General features: G+C 37.4%; 1 protein-coding gene across 12 annotated transcripts; it reads right to left on the reverse strand.

The window, feature by feature from the left end:
* Positions 1–372: 372 nt before the first annotated feature.
* LOC122310918 (vacuolar protein sorting-associated protein 26A-like) lies at positions 373–16469 on the reverse strand. 12 transcript variants are annotated; one of them, XM_043125180.1, is made up of 13 exons: positions 16303–16469; positions 15924–16049; positions 15606–15761; positions 15416–15490; positions 14941–15015; positions 14727–14799; positions 13089–13133; positions 12692–12803; positions 8731–8797; positions 8239–8283; positions 7810–7865; positions 7397–7572; positions 373–732 (listed from the first exon to the last, which is right to left on the reverse strand). In XM_043125180.1, the coding sequence occupies exons 3-13, from the start codon at positions 15606–15608 to the stop codon at positions 671–673; spliced, it is 789 nt and encodes a 262-aa protein (XP_042981114.1). In that variant the 5' UTR covers positions 15609–15761; positions 15924–16049; positions 16303–16469; the 3' UTR covers positions 373–670. The 12 variants fall into 12 exon arrangements, with proteins under 12 accessions (XP_042981114.1, XP_042981112.1, XP_042981104.1 ...); XM_043125178.1 differs by lacking the exon at positions 373–732 and adding an exon at positions 840–1357 and having other exon boundaries at positions 15606–15652; positions 15937–16049; XM_043125170.1 differs by lacking the exon at positions 373–732 and adding an exon at positions 840–1357 and having other exon boundaries at positions 15937–16049.
* Between the last annotated feature and the right edge of the window lie 4381 nt (positions 16470–20850).

The raw sequence follows: 20850 nt of genomic DNA on the forward strand, positions 1-20850 counted from the left end.
CTCAGAACATTTGATGGCAAAGTTTTTGTTTTCAACATCGGAGCCCTTCGGCTTCTTCCCTTGTGTAAAACAAAAGGGATTACTTGAAATCGCTTAGGCAAGTTTTGAGCCAACATTTTCTCTCTGGATGCTATAGAAGCATTAATCTTTATTTAAAATTTTACTAAATTTAGAAAAATGATTAATCGGAGCCGTGCAAGCCTTTTGAAAAAAAAAAAAAAAAATACACCCGAAAAAATCCACTTTCTTTTATGGTGAGTCTCACATTTTTCAAAAGGCTTGTGAGGGATTTGCACACCTAAGACTTGTGTCTAGAACTCGACTCAACAGTAATCCATGACAGTAACAAAGATCTCAGGCACAAGATCCCAATTAAAGCAACGAAATGTTCACGCAACCTTACTTAAAGAATAATAATCACAATAATTAAGGAGGGAAGCTCAGAAAATTCAACCTCTGGCTCAACACTACCATGGTCTTGAACATAATGTAACAACCCTCACTCCCCTAGAAACAGTACCGAATCTAGTAAGTTGGAACTGTTATCCTGTCGATAACTCTTGGAACTTCAAAGTCCTAGAAATCATCACAAGAGGCTTAGTGATCCTCCAAGATCGAATTGTTAAGTTTCTCAACATCTATTAAGCTGAAGTTGAGGCTGATTGTCCTTCTAATTCAGCAATGGATGTTGAGATATTGGCCAGATGGTTCCAACAATAAATTCCAAACAACCTAATAAATCGTATAGAAGAAAATCATCAGGAGGAAAGAGTAATCATTGCATTCTGAAGGACACAACAGTCTCTTAAAATAAAATACAATACAAAAAGCAACAAAAGTTAAAAATACAGAGGATGCTCTATATAGTTTCAAACAAAGTAGAGAGTTTTGCTACAACAGTAAGTCACAAAAGCTGGTTTCAGATAATAGTTCATTGTATCATAACAACGAGCAGAGATCTTCCCCCCCCCCAGCATGGCTCATGTTACATAATTTGTGACTATATCGTAACAAAGCTTTCACTAGGCAAGAGTACCACCAAGCCATTCTAACCTTCATTGGGGAAAAAGAAAAAAAAATGGAATCTGTAACGAAATGAAACCTAAAGAAGCTTTACAAGGTGTCTATGAGACAATTAGTCTTCTCTTCCCTTCCAAACCTGTAAAGATACGTAATCAGGAAGAAGTTTCCTGAAGCCTATATATAGTGATTTCCTGCTGTTTAAAGTACCGCCGGTCCTCTTCATCAACTAGAACAAGATTCAAATAATACTTCACACTGAATTTGTTATTGATATTTCGATGCGTAGGAGTCAGTTCATAAGGGCTAAGGAACAGTCTGATTGGAATTGATTCACCTGTAAATTCAAGCAAATGATGATCAGCCATTCCAGTTATGGGCAATCAAATAACATAACTGTCATTTGAAAATTCAGAACCTTAAGAAATTTATCTTATAACTGCAGTTACCTTTGACATGATTATCCCAATAACTGAACAGATTCGGTCAGTTTCATGTCATTAAATGCATGTTTGTTTATTTTAGGGCTATATAAAAAATCGGACTCTGCGGTTTGTCTCAAGTCAAGTTCTCCTAGTGCTTTTCAATTGAACATTTACTCCATGTGATTTCTAGAACGATCAAACTGATCCTGTTAAAATTCCATTCATAAACATTTTACTATGCCAACTAGTAACAACTTGTAGTTGGAAGGTAGACAGAAAATCACTAAAGCCGCCTTAACTGAACAAGCGAATTATACTTGAAAAAAAATCAATTAACCAATCATAAAACCACATGGTTTTCTCCTATAATGATTCAATAGTGGAAGAAAAGAGGTCTTTATAATGAGAACGATATAGAGCCCACGAAATGAACAAGAACACCAATGAAAGTATTCCACTACTGCCTCCATACTAGAAAAAAACTGGAGCTGCGTCCCAGTACTAGACTCCCTTCGTTCCTATGATCCTTGTTGATTTTGAAATTTGCTCTCAAAGGAACCTAACTTTTGACTGGCCATCCCTATTTTATGAGCTACTTTCATGAAAGGAAAATGAACTTTCCTCCTCTGTGCACTAGGCGCTCCCATGGTTGGTGGGAAAGGAAAAGGATTCATCCTTTGCACTGTTTGCAGCATTACAAAGTGAAATTCTACCTGGTCATTTAAATCAGATCTCTACTTTGGTAGAATAAGGAGTTTACTATGGTCAGTGCAGTGAGATTTTGAGGAACTAATTATGCCTTTACACGTGCACCAAGAGACAAGACTGCTGAGCCCACTCTAGCTCAGCAATACCACCCATGGTGCGAGCCACCCAAGAAGAAAGCTATTACAATTTGATCAGCTGGAGCTATAGGGAGCCAAGGAGCAAGGCAGTAGATAAGATAGAATAAGGGGCTAGGCCCATGATAGAGTAGAGGAGACATCTAGGATAATAAACTTGAAATGTAGAGCCACTTGAAATGTAGAGCCCGAGGGGGAAAGAAGTAGTTAGTGGTCATGGCACCCTGGTTGATGGCATTCCTCTCTGTGACTGGCACTTGAGGAACCATGGGGCACTCTATGCAGATCATGTCTTGGGGATGAGATGTAAGCGCAAGGGGGAATGTTGGATTGGAAGATCCAAGACTAAAAATGGTGGTATTTGCTAGCAACAACAAAATGGAGGCAATCAATCAAAATATAGATTGATCCAAAATCTGATTCATATCCATTATCCGCCACAAGATGATGCTGATTCATATTCATATCCATTGCCCCTTTTTTGCACTTCTTTTTTTTTTGTTTTTGCTCTTTTCTAGTTTAATATTTTTCGTTTATTCATCTCTTTTTGGTTTTTAAGTTTTATTTTCCAACTTTTTGAAGTTTTTATCTTATTGTTTTCACGTTTTTGGGGATTTTTGAATTTTTTATCATTTTCTGGTTTTTTTAAGTTTTCATTCTTTATTTTTATTTTTTACCATCTTCTTAACATTTTTTTACGTTTTTAAATTTTTCTGACACATGGCATGCCGCATTTCTTGATAGGTAATCAAGAAATTTTATTAATAGAAGTAGGCAAAGCCTAAGTATACAGGAAGTATACATGAGAATTACCTAATTAGAGTTTACAATAGAAAGGAGAAAATCATGGACTTCTAGCCCATTACAAACAATGGCCTCACCCACAAGGACAACTTAAAAAAGAAAACGTTAAGCTCATCCATTGTTCTCTCGCGATCTTCAAAGCTTCTATCATTTCCCTCCTGCCAAATACACCAACACATAAATATATGAACCATTCTCAATATTGCTGCCACTTGTGAGTTACCTCGGAGGCCTCTCCAACTTGCAAAAATATCCACCATCTCAAGAGGCATGACCCATGACAATTCAATTCTCGTGAAAAAATCATCCCACATGGTCCTAGCCACCTTGTAGTGTAAAAGCAAATGATCTCCTGATTCACCATTCTCCTTACACATACAACACCAGTCTAACACAATGACCCGGCGTTTCCCTAAATTATCTATGGTGAGGATTTTGTCCAATGATATTGTCCATACAAAAAAAAAGCTACTTTTGAAGGAGCTTTCGTCTACCAATTACTCTTCCATGGGAACATGGTCATTCCAAGGCTCATTAGAACTTGGTAAAAAAATCTGAGAGTGATTTTACCTTTAATGAAGGAGCTCCAATTCATCTTATCTATGGTAATCTCTGTCATGCTTACAGAATACAATGCCGCAAAGAACTCTATGATAGTCTCCAACTCCCAATCTTGAGTTGCCCTAATGAAATCTACATTCCATTGAGGGAAGCCGCCAGAAAAGACCAAGAGATGGGCTATCACTCCATCCTTCTCTCGTGTGAGCTCAAAAATGGCAAGAAAGGTGTTTTGGAGGCTTCGTTCACCACGCCATTTGTCATACCAAAATCTAACATGAGTCCTCACCCACCACAATATGTTCATGTCTTTAAAAGATGTCCCAATGTCTCCTAATGTATTTCCACAAACTCACACCATATGGGCCGCATACATCATTCGAGCACCATCCTCGTTGAGCCTCCCCAAGCTGTGAATCTTAGTGCTTTGCTAAATTTCATCAAGTTATGAATCCCCAATCCACCACCAGAAATTGGAGTACATGCAATTGACCAATTAACCAAATGAAATTTGAACTCTTCCACAAGAAGTCTCGTTGTAGCTTTTCAATACGGTTGGCAACCTTTATGGGGAGCAGGAGAGAGGACAGAAAATAGGTGGGTAAGTTAGAAAGAGTACTTTTAATCAAAATGAGTCTACCCCCTTTAGACGAATACAACCTCTTTCAAGAAGACAATTTGCGCTCCACCTTTTCCATCACACCATTCCAAATCCTCTCTGGTTTAAAGGGAGCACCCAATGGTAAGCCAAGAAATTTCAGGGGTAGAGATGATACCTTACATCCCAAGAGAGGCTAAATTTTTCGTTTCAGGGACAGCCCCCACCGGCACCAATTCAGACTTTGAGAGATTAACTCTCAAACCTAAGACGGCTTCAAAACAAAGAAGTAAAGCCCTCAAAGATTGGATATGCCCGAGATTAGCTCCACAAAAGATGAGTATCATCAACAAAAAGCAAGTGAGAAATATCAATGGAGCCATAATCGCCATTCCCCACTGAGAAACCATAAAGAAAACAACCTTCCACAAGACCCACAATCATCTTACTGAGAGATTCTATGTCGAATAAAAAAAAGTAAAGGGGAGAGAGGATTCTCCTATCTCAAACCACGGGAGGAGTCAAAGAAACCCACCAGTGAACAATTCAGCAAGATAGAGAATCGAACTATAGAGATGCAAACTCTAACCATTTCTACCATTTCTCCCCAAAGCCACATCTTGCAAGTAAATAAAGTAGGAACTTCCAATTGACATGATCATAGGCTTTCTCATGTCTAATTTGTAAAGTAACCCGGGTTCTCTAGATTTGAGTCGTCCATCCAAAACTTCATTTGCAATTAAGTCCGAATGATTTGCCTACCTTTGACCAATGCATTTTGCGGCTTCAAAATTAACTTTTCCATCACCGTACTCAATTGATTCGCTAACACTTTAGAAAGAATCTTGTAAACCCCATTCACAAGGCTAATGGGGCAATAATCTCCAACATCCACAGACCCCATCTTTTTGGGAATGAGTGCTAAGAAAGTAACATTAAGACTCTTTTCAAATATGGCATTAGTATGAAAATCTTGAAAGACCTGCATAAGGTCACCCTTGATCACTTTCCAACAAGCTTGGACAAAACCCATGGTAAAACCATCAAGGCCACATGGCATGCCGCATTAACATTGTTAACCATTTAGCATTGAAATTCTAAAAGCAGGACCAATTTGAAAAATCTTAATACCACAAGGAGAGCAAAGTTCAATTGAAAAACATGGAACAAATTGGCTGTAAGGCAAACCACATAGATAAATTTTGTATTTAACCTTGTTTTCTTTTACTTCTTTATAGGGAAAACATGTGTTTTGTTTATGAGTTCATCTACATACAGTCCCCATGCACACAAAATGCAGTAAATTACCGAAAAACTTTAAAAATTTGGTTAAATTACATTAATTCCCTGAAGGCCATCTTCCAGACTTCCAACCCCTAATTTTCGATTCAGTTTTTTTCAAGCCTTTGCCTCTCTCCACTCAATCTCTGTCCACTCTTCAATCTCTGTCCTCCACCACCATTGGCCTCCTCTCTCTTTCTAATCTAATCCCTAGCTCTCGCTTATACAAAGCCCTCACAGCAAAACTTTCACTTAGGGGTGAAAACCGACTGCTGCGGTTTCGGTTTTTAACATTGGTTTTTGTCAAAAACCGAAACTGACCTATAGAGAAGATTTTGAGAGGAAGACCAACTGAACTGGCCGCTGGGTAGGAGGAATACCGGCCATACCGATTCCGGCGGATTCTCGGTCGGTGGCCGTAGGAGGAATACCGGCCATACCGATTCCGGCGGATTCTCGGTCGGTGGCCGTAGGAGGAATACCGGCCATGCCGATTCCAGCGGCTTCTCGGTCGGTGGCCATGGAGTAAAGCTTCATCTAAGAGAGGAGAGAGAGTGAGTGAGTGAGAAAAATCGGACTGGAGAAGAATAGGGGAGGAGGAAGAAGACGGGCTCAAATTGAAAAAACGCCGGTTGGTTCGTTTCACTTATATATTTGGTTTAAGACCAAATGGCGTTGTTTCATTTATATTTTTTTGTATACGTTAGGTCTAAAATGACGACATTTCACTTATACTTAAGTGAAACGACATCGTTTACCTAAGATATATTTTAAAAATATATATATATTTATTTAATTGGCCGGTTCGGCTATTTGAATCCAGTTCAAACTAGAACTGAACCAGCCAACATCGGTTTTAAGGAATTTCTACTGCCGGCCGACTGATTCCGTGCTCCAGCGGTCGGTTTGCGTCGATGCCGGCCGATGTCGTCGGTTGTCGTACAACCTTACTTTCACTATGCCTTCAAGACTCCTTTAGAGCCCATCCTGTCCACCTGTATCACAAACACGTTGACTTCACCTCACTCCAAGAGTTACCTAACTCGTACACATGGGGACAACTCGATGTCGAGTCTTCTCCTTCAGGTGGTGACTCATTTAGCTCAGAGTCCATGCCAGATGTTGATCTCTATAACCCAAATGCTCTCACACTAGTAGGCCATGCAAGTAAAACTTGGGGTGTGTTCTAAGTTACAAATCATAACATCTCTCAAAACCTTGTTCATGACATTGAGAGCACTGCTAGAAGACTATTTACTCAAAGTCCATACCAGATGTCGATCTCTATGACCCATACGCTCTCACAATAGTAGGCCATGCATGTAAAACTTGGGGTGTGTTCTAAGTTACAAATCAAAACATCTCTCAAAACCTTCTTGATGACATTGAGAGCACTGCTAGAAGCCTATTTACTCTACCTGTCCAGCAAAAACTCAAAGCCTCTCGTTCCCCAGATGGTGTCTCCGGCCATGGCCTAGCTCAAGTCTCTTCCTTTTTCCCAAAGCTCATGTGATCTGAGGGATTTACAGTCGTAAGCTCGCCACTCGAACAATTCGTTTTAGATAGAAGGGGGAAGGGGTTTCAGAGTAGGACGAAGGGGAAGGGGGAAGCAGGGAGGGAACTGAGTAAATGAAAAAGGCTACAACTGAGGAAATGAGGAAGGGGGATTCGTTTCATTTAGTCGTGCGCAGTTTGGGGACTGCAAATAGAATCTTCCTTTGTTTATTGTATGTATAAGCATGGTTTCTTTGTTTATTGTATGTATAAGCATGGTTGTTCTCTTTGTTGCTGTGACCATCTCCCATCTATTTGTTGGTGTTATATTGGTTGGGATAAGAAGAAAAGCAGAAGAATAATTCTTAGCATACCTCTAACAGGAGCACCATCCATCAGCTCAAATTTAGCAAGTGTCTCTGTCTCAACATGGGTATTGGCACCTGAACCCGTTGATTCTCGTCTCCTGATCTCCAGATCCATATTTTTTATCTTGATTCTTACAAGAAGAAAATATATCTTGCCAATTATAACATCTTTCAGGTGATACCTGCATATTGTAACACCGATAAGCAATGACAAAGATCCTCCCCTTCAATTTATGCTAAATTAATCAATTAAATTTAATCTGTACTCCTTAATAGTTAACCTACAAAACAATGAATTGCTGACTAGACTAGCAACTGTGTACAGATGGAACCACCCTATAAGGCCAGGTTTAACTATAGTCATGATCAGGCAATCTTCAATACCAACTGAAAAATCCCAGTTATACTGTTCAACATACTTGCTTTTGTTATACTCAAACTCAATGTGTAGGCAATCTTCAATTCCAACTTCCATCTGCATACAAGATGCAAATTATGAGAATCCCCACTCTCGTTAATTTGCTGCACAGTGGATTATACAAATGCAACAGAACCTCTAAAATATGCAATCAAAAGCAAGGATTTTCACTCCATTGATAGCGCATATTCCTTTTTTTTTTGTTTATAGGTAATCAAAGATATTATATTCATAGAAATAGGCAGAGCCCTGGTACACAGGCAATATACATGAGGAAAGCATTGATAGCGCATATTCAACACACTGTTTGTTTTAAAAATCCTCTTGATGTATGATAATCACTGAAAAGCATTAATTATGGTCCTTTAAAACAAGACAGCAGCAAACAGACAAAAGGTTTACCAAATAAATCATATATTACAGTACTCACCTTGATGCTGTTGTTAATGGATGGTGGTGAGGAATAATTTCGAACCTGATGCCAAAATAAAGACATCAATATAAACCAGAAATGAGATACCACAATAGCTCTAATGTAAATAGCACTGGAAAATAAATTATAAGGTAACTTTTGTAACATTAGTGACAATTTTTAAATCTACACCGAAACAGGAAAAATTGTGAATGGCAACCGCTTTGCAAAAGTATTTTTTGAAAGAAACTAATGCACAACAAACAGTCAGAATTTTTATTTTTTATTTTTTTATTTTTTGGTTAGAGGATACATTAGAGCTTCCCCTCCAAAGTCATTACTCCATGCATAAAAATTATTTTTTAACACCAGATATAAGAAGTAATCACTAGGTAGAACTTCAGGAGGTACTTTTGCAGCATAAGGTATTGCATGTTTATAATTCCCAAACAAACTAATTACCAATCACTAATATATATAGAGAAGGAGAGGGAGAGAGGGAGCTGCTACCACAAAATCCTGGTGTTCCATTATACTGCCAGCATAACCACGAGTGATGGTAACTTTCACGACATACCTGCACAGGGGAGATCCAAAAAATTATAATTTTGCACTTATCAATATATATATAGATATATATATATATATGTATATGTATATGTATATGTATGTATAATCAAAGAACAATGTACAGTAGAACGCTAACACTCACTTTATTTTTTATGGGTGGGTAATCAAGAAATTTTATTCATAGGAAGCAAGTTAACACTCACTTAATCATATCCTCTAACAAAATAAAGATTAGAAAATGATTATAAAATAAAGGTAATTAAATTTGAGACTGCCAAAGGTACTGAAATGATACTCACCATAATTTTTCCTTTTAAAAAAAAGCAATTAAAAATCAAATATATTTCAATAAGTGTGACGCCCCCAATTCCCACGTACGGACACGTGGAAATTGAAACGTTGGGATGATGACAACACGGGTCACCGTCCTGTCGCCAAGTGCCAAGTGTGTATACATGCAACAAGTGTACAACAAAAACAGGCAACGGATAATAAAAGTCTTATAACTAAATACTAGAATTTTTTGTTTAATACAAACCTGTTTAAAACATATATAATAAAATATTACAAGTCTCAAATATCGTTCCAAAACCAAACTACAAGGCATAAAACTCCAAATCAAAACTCTGGCAGAGCCGCCTCCTCCGGCTCAGCCTCCTCCTCCTCCTCGACATCTGCATCAAAATCTACGGTACCAAAATGGTGCCGCAGGTAAGTAACATTCCAAACGCCACAAGATAAAAATATATTAAACTCAACAATATGCATGAAATGATGCCAAATGCACATATCCCAAAAATCCACATTTTTCCACGCACGCCAAAAAACTCATTTTGGCCCAAAAAACATATCCTTTAAAACCAGTCCTTGCCATTATCCCAGATAATGGCCCAAATCAAGAAAACCACAATTTTCTCAGAAAATGGATCACATTAACCTCAAACATAACCTCGCCATTTTTCCAGAAAATGGCCCGTATCCAATATCCAAAACTCGTTCCAATTTATTGCGTGCACCATGATCTCCCCTAAGGATCATCCGCACACTCTGACTCCTGTGACACACCGCAGGTAACGACTACACATGTGACACCTAAACGAGCGATGCCCAGTCTAACGCCCAGCGCGTACCTGGACCAGGCCATCCTCTAGTCCCCGCCAGCCTAGGGACCACGGAGTCGACACGACAGCGTTACCGTATCATGCGATCCGGTCGTCGCCCAGTGACAACTCAGGGGATTTCACTCAGTATTATCCACTCCCGAGTGACCAGAGGAGCTCCACCGATATAATACCCCATCCCGGCTTGGGGTCATGATACACACGCACCCGAAAATCCATTTTCACAAATAAAACCAATTTTTCTCAATTTAATACATGTACATGAATGCACCATGCAATGCACACCTCAAAACACAATTTATCCAACAAATAACAATATCAACAATAACAAACAACTCCGTCCTCAAATCCATCCGACCCCCGACTCCTCGGACTCAGTCCGGAATAACCAACCAGTCAATGAATTTATTGTAAAAGCAATAATATAATTAAATCTAAAATAGAATTTGAAAAATACTTACAGCGCTATATGATAATTTTCGAAGGATCAAGGAGCTGCAAACGGCGGAGAAAAAGCAACGTAACAGTGTAAAATACACTGTGGCCGTGGGTTGTAAAATACCCACTTTTGAACGGGGACAAACCAAGACTTGGGATTGATAGGGAATGGCCTAAAGGTGTTTATGAAGCTAATGGAAGTGAGAGTTGGCCGTGGGTGGCGGTGGAAGTGAAAAAACGGCAAAATGGAGTTGAGCTCATGGGAGCTGCTCCGGCCACAGATCGGAGCTGGAAATTGGTGGTTTAGGACGGCAAGAGGTAGGTGATGAAGTGGTGAAGAGATGGTGGCCGGAGGTGGAACGACGGCGGCGGAAATGCACAAAAACCGTGCGGCTTGGAGGAGCTCGTGGCGGTTAACGGCGGCTCGGATGGAGGTGAAATTTGGTGGGGAGGTGCGCCGGCCGGAGGGGAAGATTTCTGGGTGGGTGGTGTCGATCACGTCGCCGGCGAGCGGCGGTTCTGGGCGGTGGAACGAAACCGGCGATAGTGAGGAGAGAGAGAGGGCGTAGCGCACAGGAGGAGAAACGGGAAGGAGAAGAAAGAAAAGAAAGAAAGAAGAAAAGAAATAAAAGAAAAAGAAAAAAGAGAAAAAAAAAAAAAAAAAAAAAAAAAAAAGAGAAAAAGAAAAGATGGGGAAAAGAAATGAGGTCCAATCCTCACCTCTAGAGTCCAGAAACTGATCCGACGAAAACAATTTTGAAAACAATTTTAAAAACTATAAAACGACTAAATTAATTTAAACACCACACCAAACTAAAATATAATAAATAACTAGTAAAAAGTAACAACTAAATTTTAAATCCAAAAACAAACTAAATTAAATTACACAGCAATCTAAATTCAAAACGATAATTAATATTAAGAAAGCTCCACAAAACAAATATTACAACTAAATAAATCCAATTAAAATACAATAAATTAAAATAAAAGAACTAATATTTTAATTAAATTAAAATACTCCTTCAGTGAAAATACACGTAAAAACGGGGTATCATAATAAGGCTGTGACCTTCAAACCCCAAGGGGTTGGCCCAAGTGGTGAAGGCTTTGGTCTTGGGGTATCACTCCCTTCAAGGTCCCAAGCGGTGAAGGCCTTGGTCTTGGGATATCACTCCCTTCAAGGTCTTGGGGTGAAGGCCTTGTTCAACACCTCATGGGTGCAAACAATCATTTGAGGCCACACCCCCTGGTGAAAAGCCAGTGATTTAACTAGTTTCGTCTAGGAAAACTTTTGAGGGTACGGTGCACGAAACCGGAGTTTACTCTGCAAGGGTAAGTCCGAAGGGTCCTGCCTTGGAGAAGTTCCCCGACATAAAAAAAATAATAATAATAAGGTTGTGACCTTCAATTAACATGTTTGCAACATTAACATCATCATTACCATAAGACACTACTCGTGATAAATAATATGGCAACTTGCAATTGGCAAACTAATATGATTTATTATTAACATTACCAATGAAATCAGATGTTTCTTTTTCCACACCTTATTTCTATGGCTTCTTATATTGTATTTAATGGGGCTAGCTTTAATGATTTTCTTGCATCTATTTCTAGCTCCTAACCAGTAACTAGGTGTTCTCTTTTGTATATTTCTCTAGTGTACCTAGCCAGGCCTACTTGTTTCAATAAAATTTCATTTTACTTATAAGAAAAATGATCTGGGAATAGATTAAGGATTCTCTCCTTTGTTTTTTTTTTTTTTTGATAGGTAAAAGTAAATTTTATTGATATAAGAGGCATAGCCTGAGTACACTAGTGGTATACAAAGAACCAATAAAATTTTAAATATCAGAACATTTCCAGAAGCAAGCAGCTGTACACAATACCTAAAGAGAGCTGAGTAACTAAGAATCAGAAAATGCTGCATCACCCAGTTGCTAAGATATCTTGAACTTCAATTGTGGGAGTGCGAGAAGCAAACAGGTTTAAAAATGTTTAATCACAGCCTATCCAAAAAGATATCATTTGTTCTGTCAATAAACGATTGAACACACAAGTAAAAGGATGTTGCTACATTTGATCAGCTCATAAGAAAGGGATGGGGGGAGGGCGTCCTAGCCTAATATGCATTATTCACCAATCATAAAGTAGGTGACCACAGTTAGGAGCATGGGCAGATTATCCACGAGCACTTAACAATTTACTCAACATCTCTAGGAACAAGGATCATCTTTATAGCAATGAAAAGTGGTCAATGTTAAATACCACAAAGCATATACCAACAGAAAATATGAATACACAGTCAGAATTGAAAGCTTACAATATGATTAATAGCTCACCTAAGCCTCACATGCACCCCATTGTATGTCTCATAAGGCATTTCAACGGTGGAAAATTCAAATGGATATGTTTTCTTCTCATATATTTCTCCAGGAACATCCAGTTCACGAACTACAAACAATAGCATTAAATAAACCCCTCATCAAATTGATTTGTTTGTGCATTTTTAAATCTTACCATAATAACTGATGGCATAAATCAAATTGTAAGGGGTAAAATATTTACATGTGCTTTTTTTTTTGTTGTTTGGGGGGGGGGGGGGGGGGGGGGGGGGGGGGGGGGGGGGGGGGGGGGGGGGGGGGGGGGGGGGTTGTTAATTAGAAACAAGTAATAAAATGAGGAGTCAATATTGAAATCCAATAGTCAAAGCTAATGAAAGAGGAGGAAGTATATTACCAAGGGAAGTAAAGTCATAGAAGTTGCCTCTATCAAAGTACATCTCTGCAATCAAAATACAGTATCGTTAAAGATTCATCTTAGCGATAAGGAAAAGATATTAAAAAGGAACCAGAAGAACAATATGACAATAAAACTAAAAAGAGATAATTTAAAACTAAAAAACTTAAATGAAAAATAAACAAAAAAATAAAATAAAAAAGAAAGAAAGAAAACGGAGGTGTAAGCAGAGTGTAAATCTGTACCAATACAGTTCTTTTAAGAAAAGACAAAGCCAAACAGGGGTAATTGGTCACTCTAAAACAGCATTTTACATTCTTCATATTTTAAAAAAATTCATGCTACCAGGAAAAAAAACAGCGTTCTAATAGCCAGTACTCTATCAGGCTAAAATATACTAGCATAGCGTCATCCAAAGGAAAGAACATACGAAATTGTGGGTTGTCATGCAAATACAACCCTCACCGATAATCTACATTGGAAATGTCAAGTGAGTTTTATGACATTTTTTGTCTTGGTTTTTGTTTCTTTTTTTTTTAAAACTAGTAAATGCACTGTGTTGAAATCTTCAAAGTCCCATGCCTTACAATGACATATGCATTACTCAATTGCTTCTAAGATTTATCCTTTCAAGTGATCTATTCATGACTTCCCAAAAACTACTCATTCATTTCCTCCTCTGTTTTTCAAATGTCCAATAAATTCATCTAAAGCATCACCTATTATCACCATGAAAGCATAATAATCAAGTTTAATATTATGTCCTACAACTAGGCCAGATCCATGGCCAGTCAGATTGGTTTTGTGCCCATCTGCTTTAAGATTAGCCAAGAATGAACAATTTCTCTTTTCTTTTGTGATAAGTAAATAAAACTTTGTTGAAACAAGTTGCCCAAGTATGCAGGGTGTATACGAAAGACAACACCTATTACAAGTTAGGAGCTAGAAAGAATAAACAATTTCTCTTATACAGAGGAATTTCTAATAGAACGCTAAGCATAAAAGCAGTGGAAGAATGATCAGAGATTCAGATTATTATAATTTTTTTCGCCAGAAATTCTCTTAAATTAACATGTAAATAAGACCACCTAGAAGATAAAAGGCCAAAAATTACATAAGAGGGCATGTGTGATATTATTCTGTCACAGGCCCACTGGACATTTGTTAGATGCCTGAACAAAAACTGCATGACTTCAATTCAAACTATAAGAAATAAAAATTAGGACAGCTAATGCATTCCACTGGGTATTAGCAGCTGTTTCCAGCTGGTCCCTTGCACCATCTCCTTTCAATCCTAATGAAATGTGGCAATTAGCAGTTATCCGCTCTGCTGTTGGCTACCCAGCCCAACAAGTTTTAGATAACAAACAGATTGTATACCACAAAAGAATCCTCAAAAAAAAAAAAAAAAACAAATTATAAGCATCCAAAAAAGCTGTGGTAGTTAAAGATTAAGATATACCCTTGTTAATAATCCTCTGGCCATTGTACTTCAAAAATTTGGAGTATTTGGTACAAGCAAAAACTCCATACATAACAGGGGTGAAAAGAAAAATGTTCTCCTATGAATTGCTCACAATCTCTCTCAACATATGAGTGACAGGGCACCACATTGAAACATTGAAGCAAAAACCATACCTATCTGGCCAAGGAGCTCAACTTTCACACCATTATGATCAACCTTCTTCCCTTGAAATGGTTCTATAGAAATCTGAAGTAAGACAACAAGATCCGTTACTAAATGCATTGAAAAAGATTAAAAAAAAAAAGTGTTTCAAGTAATGCTAAGACATTGAGATTTTATTTTGCATTATAATACAAGGCATTCAGAAATATTCTATCAATCAAATACCTTCCCAGCAATGTTTTCTTGACTTTGGAAAAGGGGCACCATGATTGTGTGACCATTTTCCTTCTTTAGCGGAACCTAAGTGAGCAAATAAAAAGGAAAAAAAGGCATATTGTAAGACCATGAGTCAAAACACTTTATTTCAGTATAAATTAAATTGTGGATGAGAGCATTCACATTGGACATTAAGTCCCCCCCCCCCCCCCCCCCCCCCCAAAAAAAAAGGGTGTTATAAGCCCCAGTTCAGCCGTCGTTACCCAACACTTTCCATAAATAAAACTCCCCGTAAGTTCTTCAACAGCCATCATCAGCAGTCAAAGGAATTAAATTTACATCATATACTATAATATACAGTGTTATTAAGTTCTTCAAAAACCAAGAAATTCGCTTTTACCCAATATTTTTCACGTCCTTAAATGAAATCAAACACATCTGGTACTTAAAACAAAACTGCACACAATGAAAATTGATAATGAACCTGCTTGCGTGTTTTTCCATCGGAAAATGTGATTGAAATGGTGCAGGCTGGCTTGAAAGCTCCAATTAGGTAATTCTGGGATAAACAAATTGTCAAAACACTTGTTTTGTTGACTTCAGCCCAACATTGCATCAGACAGAACACCAGATTTAATCATTGGATTTATCTTAAGCTAGTAATGCAAACTCACCATGCTGATGGCAAAATTCCAAAACCCTACAGCTTTACTCTATGCACCTGCAAAATTCTTTGTCGAATTTAGCCGAAGAAAACAGCGTCTACTACAGCTAACCATGCACAATCACCAAGTTCCAAGTTAAGATTCCTCAAAAACGCAAGCCTCTTTCTGCTAAAATAGAAAGCCACACAGCAAGATATACACACTTTAAGCTCAAAATCAATGCATGTCTATCATATGCATCTGTAAACACAGCATATGAGTTCCCATTTCAGAAATAAGTTAAAGAATCCAAATTAAGCTGAAAATGCTGAAAGCCGCAATAGTTACGGTTCTTAATCACCGAAAGCATCCTAGGTCGGAGAATCCAAACCCTGCATCTCCTGCATATGGAGCAATGGCGTGTGTGTGTGCATGTGAATCGCCTGTTTCTGTCAATGTGTTTTCAAAATCACCCTGCATATCAAGCTCAGATTGTTCAATGCGCAAAATCCCCATGTCAAGTTAACATAACAGGCTATCAATCACATGCGTTTGTGTCTCTTAGTACACCTAGAACTAGATGTATAATGAGTCATTCAGATAGCAGAGGGTAATAAGAAATTAGGATCAAATTAAAGCCCAAAAACGAATAGAAATTAGGATCTATCCCCGATTCGATAGTAGGTAAGTCGGATTCAGCGTGTAGATTAAGACATCAGTTAGGTACCTTAAGAGTTGGGCGCGAAGAAATCACCGAAGAGACGGGACAGGAGCTAACCCGAGACTGGGAAATCAGGAATTGGAGCTGTAGAGAGAGAGACGGTAGGGAGGGATGTGAGTTTGACAGTAGAGGAAATGGGGACGAAGAACACTAGGGACTTGTCCCTAAACGACCTTCAGGAAGGAAGGTGCTTCTCACATGAGAAGCACGTGAGAAGGACGGGGACAAAACGAGAATTTCAACGGCTGCAGCCTGCAACCGGTATTTCCAGGCCAGGCTTTATGTTTCGATAAGCAAAGGAGGCCCAACTAATCTATTCATATCACCTCCTCTTCTTTAGCTATTTATTTTTAGAATAATTTTATTTTTAGCCCGGTTTTGAAATCACACACTACATACTTGTGGCAAATCTGGTTTAAGAAATTGTCTAGTCCAATTGTTAAATCGTGAATCCCTAACTCTCCTCTGAGAGTCCCTAGTTGCCCTCTGAGAAATCTCTCATCCCTCTCCCTCTTGATTCGTTCAGCTCTCTACCTATTTAAGAAATCTCATCTCGCCTTGATTCCTAGTTGTCTACCCTCTTTGAGAAATCCTTCTCCCCCTTACGGTTTCTTGACATCAAAATATATTTTTTGATAAAAAAGTTATTTTTTAAACTAAACTTGTCAAACTCTTCATCCTAATTTTGTTCTGCTCCTCAACTAATAAGTTCTCGTTCATTAGTGAAGACCCAACTTCACGAACACACGAGCTCTAAAAGTCCACGAAGGATGAAGAGACCGAAAATGATATCTCAATCAAATGGGAATTTATGATGTCTATCATAAATGATCCATTATATATGCTCTCAACGTTGTTCCTCCTCTTGTGTATGAGAAGTTCTACTCATCAGCCTCCTCCCCACATACACCATACGAAACTGGTGATGTGGCTTTTTTTTTATTTAATTAAACGCATGCATTTTAGAGAGACCATTCCACTCTCCTCCCTCCCATATTCACACAACTAGCTCATGTCTCGAGATTTTTGAAGCTATGGTTTCCCATTCAAGTTTTCTCTTTCTTTTTTATTCTTGAAATCCTTTTTTTTTTCTCTATTTTTCTTACGCCCACTGCTCTTGAAAGGTTCCATGGCACATCCTTGCAAACTCCTTAAAATTCTCAACGTCGAAAAGTTATAGAACTTAGAAACATTAACATATAAAATGCACTGAAATAGTGTATTTTAGAAGGAGAAAAATCAGAAAATGAAACAAAGATACTAAAAAAAAATTAAAAATTAGGACTCGCGTCTTCTTCATTAGAGGCTTCTCCGCGTAACGTTTCTTCGTGAAGATCTTGCCCTTAATATCCAAAGCTTGTTCCATTCAAAATTCAACCCCCCAACAAAAAAAAAAAAAAAAAAATGAATTTTAACCCTAAATCCTATATATTCCAGACACTTTCTACAAAAGAATCTCCTAAAAATGGTTGAAGACGAATGATTGTTATAGACCTTCAAATCAGTGCTTGTTGTTCGATTCTACATGGGGCTCTCATTTGAAAGACTTATTGCCCTCTGTCAACTCGAACTTGAAAAGAAAATCGAAGCACCAAAAATCACAACAGATAAAGTTTGGGTTTTCTGAAGGGAGAGAGGGATTCAGAATGAGGGAGAGTCATTGACGAATGGGGAGAGGGATTTGGTGAGGGGAGAGATTTCTGAAGTGGGGAGAAGGATTCAGATTGAGAGGGAGGGAGAGGCACACGAGAAAGGGACGATTTCGTTTTAGTGGACCGGATTTAAATTAGACCGAGTTTGCCACATAAGATTCGTGTGGTGTGTGATCTGAAAAACTGATTAGGAGTAGATTTTCTCCTTGTTTATATCTTATGTCTTGTTTTTTTTTTTTCTTGAGTGTTGCTCACCTATCAAAACAAAGACAATGAAGAACTATGGAGCAATTTGGTCAAAGAAGACTTGTGTGAACTGAGCGCAGCCCCAAATGATAATTTTCGTTGGTCAGTAATCCTCGTCAACTGTTTGTCTAGAGAGAGAGTACTAAAAAGAGAGTACCTATGTTGTTTGTTTTTTGGTTTCCCCTTTGGTAACTATAGCATACGAAGTGTAGAGTTTGTTAAGTTGGAAACCGAATAAAAGAAGAAAATATTTTGTGAAGTCTATTGTTTTTTCTTAATTCCTATCGTATTCAAGACGTATTTGGATACTTTAGCAATTTTTTTTTCTTTGTAGACGCTATGATTAAATGGGTTCTTTGAATTTCTAGAACTTTTTGGTTTGATGAAACTGATCTTTTGGGTTCTTTTGGATTTGGCTGAGTCATGGAGGGAAGGGGGATTCGGTTGGGTTAGGGAGGGAGTAGTCTAGCAATTCGTTTTTAAATAAAAATAAAAATAAAAAAAAGCCAGCTCGACTGATGTGTGGTGTTAGAGAGTTGGTTTGGTTATACAAAATCAAACTATTTTATCTTATTTAATCATCATAACTTTTTAAAATTTTTATATAAAATATAATAAACAATTCAACTTTTTAAAATCTCAAAACTAAACTAATATTAAAAAATTATCTTATAATAATATTTTATTCAACTTTCAACAAAATATCTCATCATCATATCATCTCATCTGAACTGTATAACCAAACGAGTCCTTAATGGCCTAAGAGTAGAGTTACTCTTATTTTTAATATCTTTATTTTTCTCTTCAGCAGGTATGTGATATAGGGCTGTTGAGTACAATGTTTCTATTAAAAGAGTTCTACTGCTCAGCAATCTTACAACACACTTGCTAATGTGGATCTTTATTTTTTATCTTTTTATTTTTTTCTCTCGGCATGTATGTGGTGTAGGGTTACCAAGTAGATCTTTCCTTTAAGAAGAGTTCTTTCTATCCAACAGTCTTATTCCACATACCTATTATTATGGATCTTTATTTTTTATCTTTTTTTATTTTTTTTTCTTTAGTACGTGTGTGGTGTAAGACTTCTTAATATAATTTTTCTTTTAGAAACCAATGAATAATAAACTAAACAAATTTTGATCCAAGAGTATTCACCCGCTGCCATATACAATCATGACATCTTGGATTGCATGCAGTAGGCAATGACTAGTTGATTTGAAGTATAAGTTGAGATATAACTAATGACTTTCCATGAGTGATTGAAATCAAGCCTTAATGATAACGCATGCAAATGTTATCGTTATGCATCAAGGATTCAATCTTTATATTTATTGTTTTCAAGAAGTTAGACAGATAGCAAAGTACAGCTTAAAACATTGATCAAGACGGGTCTAGCCACCTTGAGCTCACGAGTTATGAATGATATAGCTCTAAGATATAACTTCATTGTGTGTTTTGTTTGTATCCAAACCTACCCTGAAAGCTCATGTTGTCTCGACGATGAACTTACGGATAATGCTAGGGTGATTATTAAATTTGCTTACCAAATGTGCACGGTAGTACAAATAAGTTTTTATTATTATTTTTCTTTAATCATGTTTTAAATAATCTTAACCATTAAGAAAAAAATAAAATATATATATATATATATATATAAATTCATTAATAGTCACTTCCTTAACCATTAAGAAAAAAATAAAATAAAATGAAATAAAAATATATAATAGGCACATTTGGTGTGGACATATTTAATATTTTTACTATCATTTTCCTTGTATGAAACTCTATCTCCGACAATAGATTGAAAACTACTAATTATTTTCATCTCCTTATAAAATCATAGTGTTGCTCCCTACCTAATTTTCATCCTATCAAAAGTTGATTCAGAAATTGTGCATTAAAAATGAAATGAAAAAAATAAATAATATGCATTAAAAAAGTAGATATGGCCAATTCAATGTGGGACTTAATAGCACAGTGACAACAGAGAGGAATTCAAGAATTCTATTTATTTCCACCCTGCATTTTACACTGTATGAGGTTAGTATATATAAACCCGAGTACAACTATAAGAAAAGAATAAAAAGGAATATAATGGAATATACTAGCTGCTAGATAAAACAGAATACAGAATCACAAGATTTTTCTTGAAGCTTCTACTGATATGGAGTTTTCCAAATCACTGTCCAACTTGCTAGCTGAGTCATTTTCTTGTGTACGCTTGTGTTGACATGCCCCCTTGAGTCCATTGGGGGAATCACGCACAGTGAGACTCATTCTTAGTGTAGTGAATCTATCTGCAACTAGGGGCTTGGTGAAGATGCTAGCCAATTGATCCTTGCTACTGTAGAATGAGACTTGAAGTGTTTGTGCTGCCACCCTATCCTTTACAAAATGAAAGTCAATATCCATGTGTTTAATGCGTGAATGGTACACTAGATTGGCAGTGAGGTATGTTGCCTCTAGGTTATCACACCATAATACAGGAGGATGAGATAGTGAAAATCCAAGTTCCATGATGAGAGTTTGCAACCAGATTAATTCTGTAGTAGTGTTTGCTAAAGACTTATATTCAGCCTCAGTGCTTGACCTGGCCACTATGTGTTTTTTACTGAAAATCCATGATATTAGATGATAGCCAAGAAAAATACAAAAA

Source organism: Carya illinoinensis, chromosome 5, assembly GCF_018687715.1.
Source record: "Carya illinoinensis cultivar Pawnee chromosome 5, C.illinoinensisPawnee_v1, whole genome shotgun sequence".
Lineage (NCBI taxonomy): Eukaryota > Viridiplantae > Streptophyta > Magnoliopsida > Fagales > Juglandaceae > Carya > Carya illinoinensis.

Coding starts and splice junctions, on each gene's coding strand:
- LOC122310918 (XM_043125174.1), bottom strand. Junction 14,800..14,940: donor AAGAAAACATTGCTGGGAAG/GTATTTGATTGA, acceptor GTCTTACTTCAG/ATTTCTATAGAACCATTTCA. Junction 8,798..12,691: donor GGGGTGCATGTGAGGCTTAG/GTGAGCTATTAA, acceptor TCCCCTGTGCAG/GTATGTCGTGAAAGTTACCA.